The sequence below is a fragment of the Diorhabda sublineata genome, chromosome 2 (genome assembly GCF_026230105.1).
Source record: "Diorhabda sublineata isolate icDioSubl1.1 chromosome 2, icDioSubl1.1, whole genome shotgun sequence".
Classification (NCBI taxonomy): domain Eukaryota; kingdom Metazoa; phylum Arthropoda; class Insecta; order Coleoptera; family Chrysomelidae; genus Diorhabda; species Diorhabda sublineata.
In genome coordinates this window covers 29,785,733-29,800,813 of record NC_079475.1, presented here as the reverse complement: position 1 = coordinate 29,800,813, position 15,081 = coordinate 29,785,733, and the positions used below count along the sequence as shown (strand labels likewise).

The window sequence follows — 15,081 nt, the reverse complement described above, 5'->3', positions numbered from 1 at the left end:
ACTCTGGATCATCTCCTCTATGTATATCTAATTTGTTAACTATTATAATTGGTTCTTATTTAATTGAAATTCCAAGTTACATATTACTACTTTTATGCGTAACAATTCATCTTTACTTGGTTGATTCATTGAATAATCTATCATTTATGAAAAAAATGAATAAACCACAGTTTCATATAGAATAATTATAATATGAATTTGAACTAAGTTAATATTAAATTACTCTTTATTTTCAAATAAATGTTTTTTCTCGGTGTAAAATAGGCAACTTTTTGCTCTGTTTAATAAACGACAATTCTGTCAATGCTCTATTAGTATTAATTCTGTGACATTGGCAAATACAATACTTGGATTATTATGTGTACGGCAACCTACAATCTTCGTAACTTAAAAGTAATATGGAAGGTATACTTTATCTCCGGCTGATTAACTATGTAACGTATTTCTACAGCTTCCACAAAACACATGTGGTACCCACTTTTTATCTTGGTTCGTAAAAATAAATTGCTTGAAAATAAAAACTGTTCACAAACATAACAAAAACTATTTCAACTTTGTACTCTTTCAATTAAATTTGAAACAAGATATTTTGGACGTTGGGTAAGAATTGACGAATGTTGAACTTGTGACACCATGTAGGGTAGTTAAGAAAAATAAAAGTAAAAAATGTGACGAGTATTCTTTAGGTTTGATTCTAGAATACTAGAGTGGTTTTGATATACGTAATTTCTATGCTGCCGTAAATTTTACGAGTTTGAACATAAATAATGCATTTTTGTTGTTGGAGAGGTACATAATCAAAAATTATTTACTTATATATTCAGTTACACAAAAAATATTACACCATTTTTTCTAAACTTGAGGCAAATTCACATTTTATACTGCACATAATAGGTGGTGGTCATACGCCTTAGTTTACTTGGGTAATAAAAACAAATTGTATGTTTTTATTTTCGTGAAGAACCGTATCTATATCTATCGCAACTATTTTGGCGAGGAATAAATTCAATTTTAGCGTTATTATGTACCATGTGAAAAAAAACTTGAAACAGGTTGATTTTTATTAACTTTTACTTTCTTAGGATATTGAGTGTGAGCCTCACACATCCTGTGAGGATTTTCTGTCCTCAAATATCTACAGTACTGTTTGTTAACCGTTCCGTTTAAATGAAACGTCGCTTCATCAGAAAAAACTATTTTGTTTATGACTGCAAAACTGCATTCTGTCCATCATCAATTCACAGAATTCTTACCTTTTATCGGATCATCTTCATTCCACTTTTTAACCAACTTCTTTATCCAAACTCTCAAAATAGATGACTTACTTGGACTTACTTACAAGTTCTCGAGTCGTCTTATGTGGAATTTCCATAATCTCTAGAAGTACATCGTCTCTTTTTTTATCAGTAAATTGAACATTTCTACCTGGTTTTTTAATAGTTTTTACATGTTCAGTTTCATGAAAGTTTTTTTCAATTTTGCTAACTATAGACTGCAAAACGAGTTTACCAGGGTATTTATTATTAAAAATTTCACATTTTAGGCAAAATAGATTCGAATATACCTGATTATTTTTAAAGTATATTTTAATAGACCAGACAATATTGCTGATTTTAAAGTTAGGATAGCCGAAGAGAGTAACAAAATGAGCCCTGAGGTCAAACCAGATGTTGTACCAAAATTCCAGAATCGCCTCCGTTATTGTCATTATAATTCAGAGGGGGTGCTGCTTTTTATTAAGGAATATTGCGACCTGCATTGCATTGCACGTTGTATTGCATCGAGTGGCTTTAAGAAGTCTTTTCATAGTATATTCAAATGGAACCAATTTTATGAAATAAGAAGTTAAAACAATACATAATAAACTGGAGAATGAAGACTCATAGATATGTATTAGCACGATCAAGGAAATACCCTTGAAGAGGATTAAACTATAATATGTAAATGTAGGAGCAATAGGCCTATAGATACAATAGTCGAACGAGCGAATTATATATACTGCAAACACAATAGTGAACCGGCATGAGCCAAGAAAGTTTCACGAGCGATTTTTGCCGCGATTCACGCCAAAGAATCGCGGGTTAATATGCTCCTAGAATACTCCAGAGTAATTAGGTTATATATCGATAACTTGTTGTATAATTAGGGTAAAAAAGCAAAGATTATTATACTGAGGGAGAATTATAATTTATTTGGTTATTTTGAACTTAGTAGTAAGAGCATAAATTAATTATACCGATGTATGGTAGTGACTCCTTTTTGAACCAATTCTATTTATTATTTCATATTCTTCAATATTTGCATATTTTTCTCATTCTCTGCATGTTGGCTAAGTAGCTTTTTCTTCTGCTTTCTCTTTTCTTAAGATTTAAGTCTTGTTTCTTCTACTATTCAGCCTCTCATAGAGGAAGGTCGGCCGAGAGGTCTCCTTGAAGTTCGTTTTCCATCCTTTGCCTATTTTGTGTCCGCTCATTTTTCCTCGGCTTATGTAATTATGGGTCTCATAGTTTTGTATATGCGGAATTTACTATTGGTAGTATAGACATGTATTTGTTCTATTACTATTTTGTTAACATTAATTAAGAGCTAATAAATTATTCGAATGTGAACAAATAATTCAACATCTCAATACCCTTTATCGTTATGTTTAGTGGTTATAGAAATACAATATGAAAATATTCTTATTTCAATTTAATTGCTTAAATATCTAACAATTATTTGAAGATATTTCCTATTGAGATGAACGTCCACGGAAACTCTTGCTAACGCTGTCACAAGCTTTCGGTTTGGATTCTTTGATTAAACCACATATTGTAGCTAGACAATCTTGCCTTGCATTGTTTTCAAGATTCTCATCAAAAACACCATTGAATCTAATGTTGGGTACATATGTCAATGGTGGATCCAGTTTCTCTTGTCTTTTAGCGTAAGCTAGTAAAAGATTGTCAGATTGAGTACTATATACACAGGAATTGATGTCATCAAATGATAATCCGATTTCGTTGGAACACTAAAATTGGAAAAAAAAGTATTAGTAGAAGTTCAAAGATCCTGTTAAATACTGTCCAGGTACTTATGGTACGAATTTATGAAATTATCGTAATGAAATTTAGAATTAATTAGTTTTGAAGTACTAGAAAATCATGTTCAAAGAATCCGTTACACTCGTACAATATACGTAAGTGATGTTAATAAATGCGTCTTAAAAACTAAAGTAACGCTCAGTGTCCTCAAAAATGTATGTGACATAGGAAAACTCCAACTAATTGTAAACAAAACATGCAAAGGTCTAGCAACATCAAAGCTCTTACTACAATTAGCTTCAAAGACAACCTCTAAAGTGCTTAACGTGTGAAATACGAGAGAAATTATTTCAGTTGTTCTCATTTTGTATAGTAAAGTACAAGATTTAATTTTTAAATGTAAGAGTTTCACGTATTGACAAATATATGGCTCCATGGCTTTCACGTCAATTATACATTAAAGCAATCAGAAACTAGAAATATTATATTATTATTGCAAAATTAATTCAATTCAATTAATTCAGTCTTTTCAATGTAGTAACAAGTGTGAAGGTGCAGAAATAAATTTAGCAGATATTTTAACATTTTAAGTACGACTTCAATTTGATAATTCTGACATTTAAATTCCTTTCAAAGGTGGATTTTATTTTGCATGTTGGTAGTCTCACCCTAGCATACAGTAGAGGTGGCCACATAATTTGTAAAAATAAATGGCCATTTATTTATTTCTTCACATATAGGAGTACCTTCGTTTTATTGCCAAAGTATATCAGGAAAAACTCTCAAAAACTTATCACATTCCTAGGAAAACTCTTGAAAGGAAACTGAAGAATAATGAAGAATGAAGAATAAGAACTGACGGCAAGTGGAAATAAGTTAGTGCTATGTATTAAAAATCAGAAAAATATGATTTTTCTATAATAAAAATATTCCTATAGAAAAGTAGTTTCAAATTATAAAAAGTTATAATTTGAAACACTAATTCGTAACACCTTATTAAAATACCTGCCTCTGTAAATTGGCATAGAAATGGGCTGTAGGGCATTAAAATTAAAAAAAAACCTCGCAAATATAATAGTTTACTTTCTTTAAGTTCAGTTCCAGTTCGAATAATTTAGCTTTTCAGATTAATACGGTGAAAAGCTGATTTAAAATATTCAATAGCCATTTACATAATGAATTATGAAACATAAGAAAATAAACATAAGAAACTAATGCGTAATAAGTTATGTTTAATGAACGCCTTCAAAAGGTGGATTAGAGGAAAATTATGATCTTCAGTTACCATGTTTCTAATTGCAAAGTAATTTTTGAAAATCTTCAATAATCTATTTTCATAATTTTCAATATAAAAATTCTACTATAATATTGTTATGAACGCGTCTACGCCTAAAATTCAGTGAAAGCGCGGAGCCTTTAATGAAGTTGGAAATACTTGGAATCCGTTTGATGTTTGTTTTATAAAAATTTTGATTAAAGCAGGCGGTTTTTTACATTGTTTCTTTTGAATGATTTCTAGGAATGTCTGTTTTGTTTCGTTAATTTCTTGAAATTTTCAGAATTCTTTTGGGATGTATAAGAAGTTTGTATAGCACAGTTTATTTAGTTTATAATCAATAGTCGTAGTGAACAGATCGAAATAGAAAGTAATCGAAAAATTTAAGTAAATTATTTAAGTTAGTTAAGTGATAGTAATAAGTGTTTTATATATCAGTTAAATTTAGTGTAAAGCATTTGAATAAATTAAGAACGTAAGAGACAGTATTCATTAATTCACCCCACGAATAGAAATAGTATAAATAAATAAGAAAAATATTATATTATTGTCTATTATAATACAATCAGTTCTTTTAACGATGGAACGCTGCTAAAAGCGACAAAATCCTATGTTTTTTCTTTTCCAGAATAGAACGACTATAAACTATTAAATGAAAAACTTCATGGAACCCTAATGCTGAGACACTCTCAACTTTTCAACCACCGTTGTCTTTATGGTCCGCCGCCGTTGCACACATTTCGCCGTTTTAAGCAATCATGAATTGTCTTGGTATAGTATTTATGCGTGAAATGTGTTCTCTCACGTTGGTTAATGGTCTCGAGAAGTAACATATAAACTGATATCTGAAATGTCCGTACAATGGAAAACTCTTTGATTGCTATCAACTTACATTGTTGAATTTAATTATCAGATATTTATCCGACTAAATTGGAAATTTGTTGACAAACAATATTGTCAACAATAACTGATTTTTCAAAAAGTAGTTTGCTGCTGTATATAAAATATTATAAAAAAAATATTACCCACAGCATATAAATACTTGGAAAACTGTTTCACCTCAACTAGAGTATAAGTTCGAAAAACAGTCGGTGGTACTGGCTGGTCCAACTGAAACTCTAATTCTAAACGTTTAACGTAAACATCTCGTTTGACATTTTGAATAATAATCAATTGAACTACTCTTTTTCATTAACAAAATGAACACTTTTTCACCACGGGAGTAACTTGTTATGTATTAATTAGAGAATAACTTAAAGACAAATTTTCGAGAAGGGAATCCCTCCTTGTCGGTCCTTTAGATTATTATCTATGAGATAACTTCTGGAATAGGTGCATCATCGAAGAACATTCGTTTAGTTCGTTTAGTGATCACAATATTCACACATACATGATTAGTTTTCATGATCTAATAACAATATGTGATGCACAATTCTTGTGAACCTGTGATGGATTTTTGAATGAAATAATTAAGAATAATGTAATTTTGCAAATATATTGTCAATTAATCAAACCTAAGGAAATTGATTTTCCTAGAATCCATATAACCATTCTTCACACTTACTTCTCTAGCAACTTCCAAAGCATCTTGTTTCGAACTGTCGATGCTACAGTATATAAATCCAATCATTTTGGCTTGGGTGGTGTTTTGATTAATGGCGCAGGCATGTATTCTGTTTAAAAGGCATTCTCTTTCGCCATGTTGACAATCAAATTCTACTGATCCATCATCATTTATCACATACTCCTGAAATACATTAAATAGTTTGATAATGTGGATTAATTATTCTCAATTGATGGATAAAAACAAAGTACTTTAAACCATGACTATGTATTATAACTTGACTTATCTACAAGTAGCAAACAGATATTGCTTTACAATTCACTTGAAACAGTAGACAACATTCATTAATAATATAAAATATCAATGTAATGTAATATTTTTGCATGCTTCTCAATAGTTCGATTAAAGAAAATATTAAACAAGCCATAGTTCAGTTTTTTTAAACAATCTGTTTATCTAGTAACTAAACATGTTCATATCCTCAAAAAATATCATATTTTATTTAATATGTCGTTATATTAAGTTGATGAAGTAAATAGGAAGCAATAAAAAGTATAATTGTCGTTTAGTTATTCTACCAGTAATGTTGATAGCATGAGACTCTAGTGCCACCTGCGCCGAACTATTAAACTACATGAAAACTGATTTTCTAATCACGCCTACTGAAAACAGGCAACGGCAATTTAATTCACCTTCTTGAACTACTATCCTCGTAGAATGTAAATTATATATTCCAGTCTTTTGTTGACAGAATCGTTCATTTTACGAAGCTGTGTGTTTCGTTCTGTCGTGCAGATATCTTGTGACAAATTGACATTTCGTTGTTTGAGATCTATGATTAGTTCAAACACAGTTAAAAATGCAGTTCAAGCGTCCTTAATAAAAGTTTACAATGGACCGCTGCTGCTTTTTTCGGAGGTAAAGTTGTTCAAAACGATTACAATTGAGTTCGATAAGGTCTTCGTGCATTACATGGAGAGCTGTGATGATTAGGAGTTTAAATATCAAGTCTTGATTTAGATCGTTGATGCAACATGAGCGGGCGGTTGTCTTTAGTGAAGGTTTACGTGAGGGAAGGACTAGAATCAAGTTACTTAAACTTCAGTTAGGGCCTTATAAAATTGATATTTTCCAGTAGATTGCATTTTGGTAATAGTTTCCTAGCAAAGACCAAGATAAATATATAAAAAATAAAGGCAATTTTCAGTACTTGATTCGAGTGATAGTCGTAGTATCTATAGCAAAAGTACACGTTGATAGTTCTCTGCCATCAATTTAGCATTACCCTGAAGCTTCAGCTGCCTTGAGGGACCGTTTCGGTTGCTCATTCCAAGAATATAGACGAGTTCGCCAACGGCAGATGGAAGGAAATGTTGCTATGGAATTAGATGATGGTAGACCTTCCTGCAAACCATGGGCTTTTGGAGAAACTTATAACTGCTACCAGTCGTCAAAGAGTCAAGCTCAACTATAAATGTGTGTCCAGTTTTGTTGCGTCTTTTAGAATACCAGTAAACTCTCCCTGAAATTCTGTTTGGATGTTGAATCTAATATGATAAAACTTATTTTGATTGGCTTAAAAAAATGAAAGGTTCGATTGTCAACACACATCGAAAAAAAAAATGAATAAAATTATTTGTTCTGAAATTTTGGCTGAAGTAGAAGTAATTTAAGAATGTAACTGCATAAACTATCGCAGAATGCGGGTTAACCTTTAGGGTATGGGAGTAAATACATGACGGAGGTACTAATTCCTCAACATCCTATAAAGGACTGAAGTAAAATTGCCAGTGGGACGTTCTAGCTTTAATACGAACTGGTGGAAAGGCTGGACTGAGTCTAAAGAAATAACTAAAATAAGTGTATTTTCAAATGGGATCTATGGGATCTATGATCCAATTGGCAAGAAAATACAACTCGTTCATTTGTATCTATTATTTATTGATAATTTGCGTATTCCGATATTTACGGTAATCACTGTGATTTGGTTTTGCTATACCGTGTGGTGACTTGATTTCCGTCTCCACTATTTTATGTTTTGATTTGATTTTGAAAACAAAACAAATAAAGTTAGGCATTTATATCATGCAAATCTTGTATAAAAACATTAATGTGTAGAGCACAAGAAGCGAGAGAAGTTTATTCACAAAGTATTGAAGTAAACGTACACGCTGCTGTGAAGTATTATCTTTATCTAAATGCAAGGCAACTTAGTTCCGAATTGGGTACTCATCTCCATGGGTTTTGGAGGAACTCAAGAAAGACATTTTGTTGAATTATTAGAAAATAATATCTATGTTACAATTGAAAATTTTGATACTTCCAACGCAATTAAAATATATTTAAATATAATAATGTTTAGTAGATATTCCAATTTTGGAAAGCATTCTCTATCAAAGAGTATACATTTCCAAATACATTATGTACATAACCGTTTGGATCAGTTATCATTAAATACCATACTCCATCCAACAATTACGATCGATGGAAATTGATAATAATGTCGATAATGACTATATCTGATTACATTGGAGGAATAGTAAAATATTTAGATTAGATGGAATGAGATTCTTTACAAACTAATGATGTCTATTAAACCAAATATATTTGTCGGTATTGTGAATCCATTGAAAAATTATACTTATACTATAAGGTATAGGTATATAAGGCACTGTAACGTGTAATGTTCTATATAAACGTCACAGCAAAAGTAGATTCGGAGAAAAACTATTTCAAACAAACCTCATTTGTCTTTTGTCTTAGAAATACCTTTAATGCCACACATTATGGCTATGAGGATTTATCGAAAAAAGGTCTATCGAATCATTTATCTCTATATATAATTCTTACAACCCATTTAAATGTTTTTTAAAGTTTGTTAAATAAAAATATTGAGAGAATAGATAAGAGAGAATAAATAATATCAGATAAGAGATGATAAATATCTACATACATTCTACGAAATATCTTTTAGATGATAATCATTATTTCGTTGTTGATTAGTGTCTGACTAATTTCCTATACAAACATTTCATCTTATTTTTAGACAACTATGAATTGGATATTGATTCTATTGCCACATTCATTAATTCATTCGTTTATCTATTCGTATGATATTTCTTTGAATATCATAATCGTTATGATATCAGATACTTTTATCCGTATCTTTATAATAGAATTGAAAAAGGGAACATACTGTCCTAGGCAATTTAGTGTATAGCTCTCTACAGAAACTTCACATGTTAATATAGAAAATAAGATGTCAGTTCGATGGAAACTGGGCTTTTCAGAAGTTACCAAAACTTTAGCTACGAAAATTATATTTTCATGTTTTAAATTCATTCATTCATGACACATGTCTGATGGATAAATAAGTTTTAGCACTCATAAAGGGAAATATGTTTAGAGTGTTGATTTAACCTTACAGTCTAAATAAAAAAACAATTATAGGAACCTAGAAGAAATTACGTAAATATTATTTTGAATGTGCTGCGTTTTATGGAATTATTTATGGGTGGTTATATGCTCATAGAAGAGGCTGCTGAACATCAGGATTCTTTATTCACTGTAACTTTACCTATAATGATTAATAAAATTCGTTCCCTTGTACATACCGTCGAATAAAATTACATGAGATGAAGTAGATATTTCAACCCAACAGGTATGTTTGGATATCTTCAAACTTACTCTAAATAAATTTTCCAGACGATAGTAAATGAAACTTGGGTACACCATTGTATTCCAGAAACAAAAATAGTGTTAAAATCAATGGACTTGATCTGAGAAACGTGCTCCGAACTAAGAAAAAACAGTTTTTGTCGATAATAAGGACATTACCAACGTTTTGCAATTCCAAAAGTATAATCTTTTTTTATTTATTTATTTTCTGATTAATTTTGTTGCCGGACAAAAAGGAACACGAACCGATTTTAGAAGAAAATTGTTTTATTCAATGACGGCAACGCGTCCGCCCATTCGTCATCTATTGTTTTAGACAAATTAGCTAAACGATTTTATGATTTATTTCTTGAACCTCCACATTTACCTAATGTGGTTTCCTCGAACTACTCTATGTTTCCAGCAGAATTGGCTTGGCGGAAAGATGTTTCAAAAAAATGAAGAGGTGAAATAAATTTTTATCATTATCAAAATAAGTTTCAAGGAAACTCTTATATTTTGGTTGCTTGCAACAGGAAAAAGTTGAAAAGTTTGTTTTTGTATGAAAAAAGACCTGCAAAAGTAGTTGCACGTTCAAAAATATGGATTAAGTAGATTTATTTAGAAAAAAAAACGTGGTAGTCATATAAAAAATGAGTTTGATTATTGTCCTTAAGTCTTATTAATTGTTCCATAATATTCGGCAATATCAGTAACAGGCCTGAGGAAAAGTTGTGATGGTAATATTGAATAGTTTATGACTATTTATAAAAATTCCAAAAAACTATTTGTGGTCTTAATGTTGGTCGTTAAATGGTCGTTATGCTGACATTTTTCCATCTACTGGTTATTTCTGTTTTATGTAGGGTGAAAGATATTTCACAAATGCAGAATTCTTTATAGAAATTCCTTTACTACAAAAAGAAACTTTTAAATTATTTTATGGATTGTTCAAAATGATCTTTATCAACTTACATACAGTGATAGAATCTATTTTCCAATAATTCGCAGACATTTGAAGTTAATAATTGACATTCTCGAACTTGAATATTGGCACCAGAAACAGAATGTCCTATTGTTTAGATCTGTCGATCATAAAAGTAATTCTGATGTTACCGGACCGGTACAGCAAAATTTAGTGGTGCATCATCTTATTAAAAATATATTTCACTTTCCACATGTGAAATTTCAACTTTCAATAAATAACTGTGGATTTATTTACATTTCTAATGGAGGTGAAAAAAAAACCAAAACGTTAAGATTGAAAAAGATATTTTTTTTCTGTCCAATATTGGATTGTAGATATTAATATTAGACGAGTACATAAATGTCGAGTGATTTTTATTCATTTTAGTTCCGGATATTATTTTTCTCCAAATATTCCTGAATAATTTCTAGTCAGGCAACTATTTAACGGTACAGAGGTTCATGACTAAAAAAGAAAAAGTACCAAGTTTGTTAAAAACCTCGAAAACTACCTTTCAAACTTCATCAAAGACATTTTCTTCATGATAGTCTCTCTTCTAGACACAAAAAATTAGTCAACCACCTTTTTCAGCAGAAAATTTCTTGTGCTCTTGTTTTGACAAACTTTGGAGATGTTATAGCCGTATTTATAAAGTACGCCGCAATGATTACTGGCTTTATATGTATTTGAAAATATGGATTTATCTTGCAATTGCATATTTCAAATGAGTGGTGAAATACTTACAGCGTTTCCATATGGTATCAAATCGATCAAAATAGTTGCATCTGCATCAGAACCTAGAGCTTCGTATGTCGGATATAATTGGTCTGCTATGAATTGATGACAAAAGGTGCATAAACCTTCATAATAAAGTTCTAACTTCACTGGATCCTGGAATCAATTACTCGATTTTATATTCAATGTAGATATTAAATAGGCATAAATAAAATATCTCGGATATTCAATCCAACTTGATATTTGACAGTATTTCTTGGATACTTTCTAAGGCATTGCAGACATACGTCGATTTTTTTCAAAAAGACCCATTTATACGACACATATGTTTGTCATTTGTTAATTCCTTCTTTACCGGTTCTCAATACCTTATTTTTGAATATGGAATATACCAAATGTGTTTGAGAATATCTTCTTCTGCTATTTGTATATGGTGGAACTTGTTGACGGAGAATGTGGAAAAGTATTTCTAACTTATCGCGGATGTCTGTGGTGTTAGAAATTGGATCATCTACAGAGGGTGTCTTATAAGTAATGTCGGTTTTCATATATGATACGCCTCAATTTAAAAATGTCGTAACTTGTTAAGTCTAGCTAATTCTACATTTCATCTTTCTCTCTTCGTTTTCTTACGACGCAGTACGTTTTCATAGTAAATATAGCGATAAATATGAAATTCCTGTATTTTAAAGATATTATTGAAATTAAAAGCTCAAAGCATTCGTGGTAGGAAAGTATATATGTGAAATTGAAGGGAAAGAAAAAGTTATGAGCGAGCAATTCAGAGTTGGATTAATCGTGTTAATAGTGGAAAATAGTAGATATTGGACGCTTTAAGATCTTTCGTGCTTAGGTTGTCCTGCATAAAATATTGGACTCTCTTGGACCTTATAAAGATACCATACATCGATAGTTCAAATCATTAGATAAGATCTATAAAACTGGTCGAATAGTAACATGAATTAACCGGGGTCTAAGCGAAACGTCGAGTATAGGAGTGTAAACATCTCTTTGCCTTGTCGAAAGATGATCATTTTATTAGACGAAGTCTTTTGCGATGAAAAATAGATTTATCTCAACAATTTGTACAAGAAAAATCAGTGGTTAGACAAAGAACAATTACCAGAACCCGTCGCAAAGAGATGTCGAATGGATTGGAAAGTCTTGTTGTGTATCTGGTGGAATAATGAAGGTTTAATGTACTACAAAATCATAAAATATGGTCAATGTGTCACTGCCGATATAGTGAATTTCTTTTGCAAATGTATCAGGTTTTATTAGAGAAATATTCACATTTAATTAACCAATATTCTTCGAAAGTTACGAGGAATAAGTTCGGAGAACTCAAAGGTATTGAACTCCTACCACATCTAGCATTTAGTCCGGACCTTGCACGATCGGATTATTATTTATTCAGATCTATGGCGAAAATCTTGGGAAAAATTTGAATCCAAGGAGATGTCTGAAATGCATTGCGACAATTTCTTGCATCTAAGCCCAAATAATATCAAACATCTCTGAACGTTGGGTTACAACCGTAGAATCCGATGGACCGACATTATTTATGAGATACGCTCTATATAACGAATATCTATTCGCAGGAGATAAAAAATGATAATTTTAAATCGATTTCTGATTTTCTAACTGGACCTGTTACTTTTATTTTATTATTTCGTCTGTAATACCTTTAAAAGTAACACTTTGCTTCTCTTATTTACGTGTGATGGAACCTTGGGATTCTTTATTGGTATTTGGACCTGAGTGATTTTTTGTGATTCGAATTGAATATAATTGGGCTCTGTTACCTTCTTCCATAGGTGGTATATAATTTTCTATGATGATTTCAGAGTTTGGAAAATCGAGTTTGGCTTGTAGAAATTTGAGATTATCAAAACCTATGAAACTATTGAATGTTTTTTTGAATTTACTCGAGTAGATGTAGAAATTGAAATTTTCGTTCTTACGGAATTCCTTAAATTTGGGTAAGTGTAATAATATTGTAAATAATTTTGGAAGATAAAGGTTCCAATAAAAGACTCGTATTTGATACTATCATGAAAATACTCGGAAAGATTTGGTAGCACCAGCATCGACAAGGAGCTTAAGAAGCGAATTAGATAGTTATAAGGAATAGCTTTTTTATCTTGGTAAGAGTGTAGCTCTGTAGAAACTATCGAAAATACTTCCATCTTAAAATCCGTTCGGGTCATAATAATAGTTTTCGTTAGGTTATTCATTGTTGGAAACTAATGTAAATCTTAGTTTGTTTTATTGTTTCTGATGTCTCCAAAATTTCCGTGATTGGTTTCAATTCTGTGTTGTAGTGTCTATTACTCTAATGGTTTCGATCTTGAAACCTACCGAATTGATGATTATTACCAGGAAATCGTTGCGGAAGCCTTATAATTGTATGAAATGGATTGATGAGTGGTTACCATTTTGAAGACTAAGAGGAGTTTAAATTAATAACGCTCAATTGAATTGGATATTTTATTTTGTAAGTTTTATTATGTTGGTCCTCTAATTTTTCGATCGATATGGTAATATTATTATTATCGGTCCATTTTCATATCTTCTTAGCATTTTACGTAACTTTCTTTGAAGTATGAGATAATTGGACACTTTCGGTATATTAGAAAAGGCTTATAGAAAAAGGGCTAGATGTCTGAGTATGTTATATAGGAATTAACCATTGTATGTTTGAGCTGGTGAAATTGTTCAAAGTGTTTGAATTAATTAGACTGTTTTGAAAAAAACCTCTATATCCAGAACTAATTGTTGAAAACCATTGTAGCTGATTGCTGCATCTACATTTTTTTGTATTACGTGCCACAAATGGTACATTCCCTATTTAAAATCAATGCAGGTAATTGGTAGAAGGAAAGCGTTGACAGATATCTGCATAGTTGAAATGTGTCCCTCTTTATAATAATCCACATTTATCCAGCGTTTTTAAACAAACCGATCAATTTATTATAAAATATGTAGTCATCGAAATAAGCTGACAAACTCCTAAAATGCATTACAATTGTTTGCAATAAACAGACTCGACAGTCCAGTTCCATTAGAGGCGATTGTTTTTTGTTGCTGCTTTGTCCGCCGAGTAATAAAACTAAAGCAATGAAACTGATTCCTCGTGTAACTTAATTGCTGAATTGTTTAATTTGAAACACTCTTTAGTATAACGTCCGATTCGAATATAAATTAACTGGAGAAAAGTTTAAATACTTTAAATACGGTGAAACAAACAACAGCAACAAGAAACAACAATTAATGGATAAATTGTTGAAAGAGTAGTTAAGATCATATTTTGAATCTTTTTTTATTGTTTTTATTCTACATACAACTAATTTGTGTTGTATCAATTTCGTAATATATTGGAATCAATTTACGATAGAAAGCGATTTAGTAAAATAATATTATAAGTTGTTACCTGTATACTGAATCCAATACAGAAAGCAAAAATTAAAAAACATAAATTTTTTATGAAAAACATTTTGTTCTATTATTGAAATATTGTGTGGAACTAAGGTTGTAATATTATCAATGATTTTTCAATGAATTTATAACAAATCACATATTTTCAAGTGGTTTGGAGATATCAAAATAATGTAAAAATTATATTAAATTTGGTTACGTACGCAAAATCATTGAACGTTAATATAAATGGTTGACGACTATATAGTTAAACTGTTTTTTAAGTCTACATGATCTGTATTAAATTCATTGATATGTGAGTTCCATTGGCTTACGTACTTTACAAATATGAAAACAAAAATAATTAATTATAATAATTCGTATGGAAGTAAATAGTTGGTATATTTATTAGGAGCTACTGAAAATACACTCGTAGTTGTTC

General features: G+C 30.7%; 2 protein-coding genes across 5 annotated transcripts in view; one reads left to right on the top strand and one right to left on the bottom strand.

The window, feature by feature from the left end:
* LOC130452756 (alpha-catulin) overlaps positions 1-15,081 on the top strand; it is a 298,775-nt gene that overhangs the window by 134,855 nt on the left and 148,839 nt on the right. The window lies entirely within an intron of this gene.
* LOC130452758 (gamma-interferon-inducible lysosomal thiol reductase-like) lies at positions 2,677-14,768 on the bottom strand. The gene is made up of 4 exons (XM_056792181.1): positions 14,656-14,768; positions 11,232-11,378; positions 5,864-6,046; positions 2,677-3,010 (listed from the first exon to the last, which is right to left on the bottom strand). Exons 1-4 carry the CDS (start codon positions 14,716-14,718, stop codon positions 2,732-2,734), a joined length of 672 nt encoding a protein of 223 aa, XP_056648159.1. The 5' UTR covers positions 14,719-14,768; the 3' UTR covers positions 2,677-2,731.

Excerpts from the sequence above, each read along its gene's own strand:
- LOC130452758 (XM_056792181.1), bottom strand. The coding sequence starts at position 14,718 with ATGTTTTTCATAAAAAATTTATGTTTTTTAATTTTTGCTTTCTGTATT. Across the intron at positions 6,047-11,231 it reads TGATACCATATGGAAACGCT|GAGTATGTGATAAATGATGA; the intron begins GTAAGTATTTCA and ends AATGTATTTCAG. Across the intron at positions 3,011-5,863 it reads CTTTGGAAGTTGCTAGAGAA|TGTTCCAACGAAATCGGATT; the intron begins GTAAGTGTGAAG and ends TTCCAATTTTAG.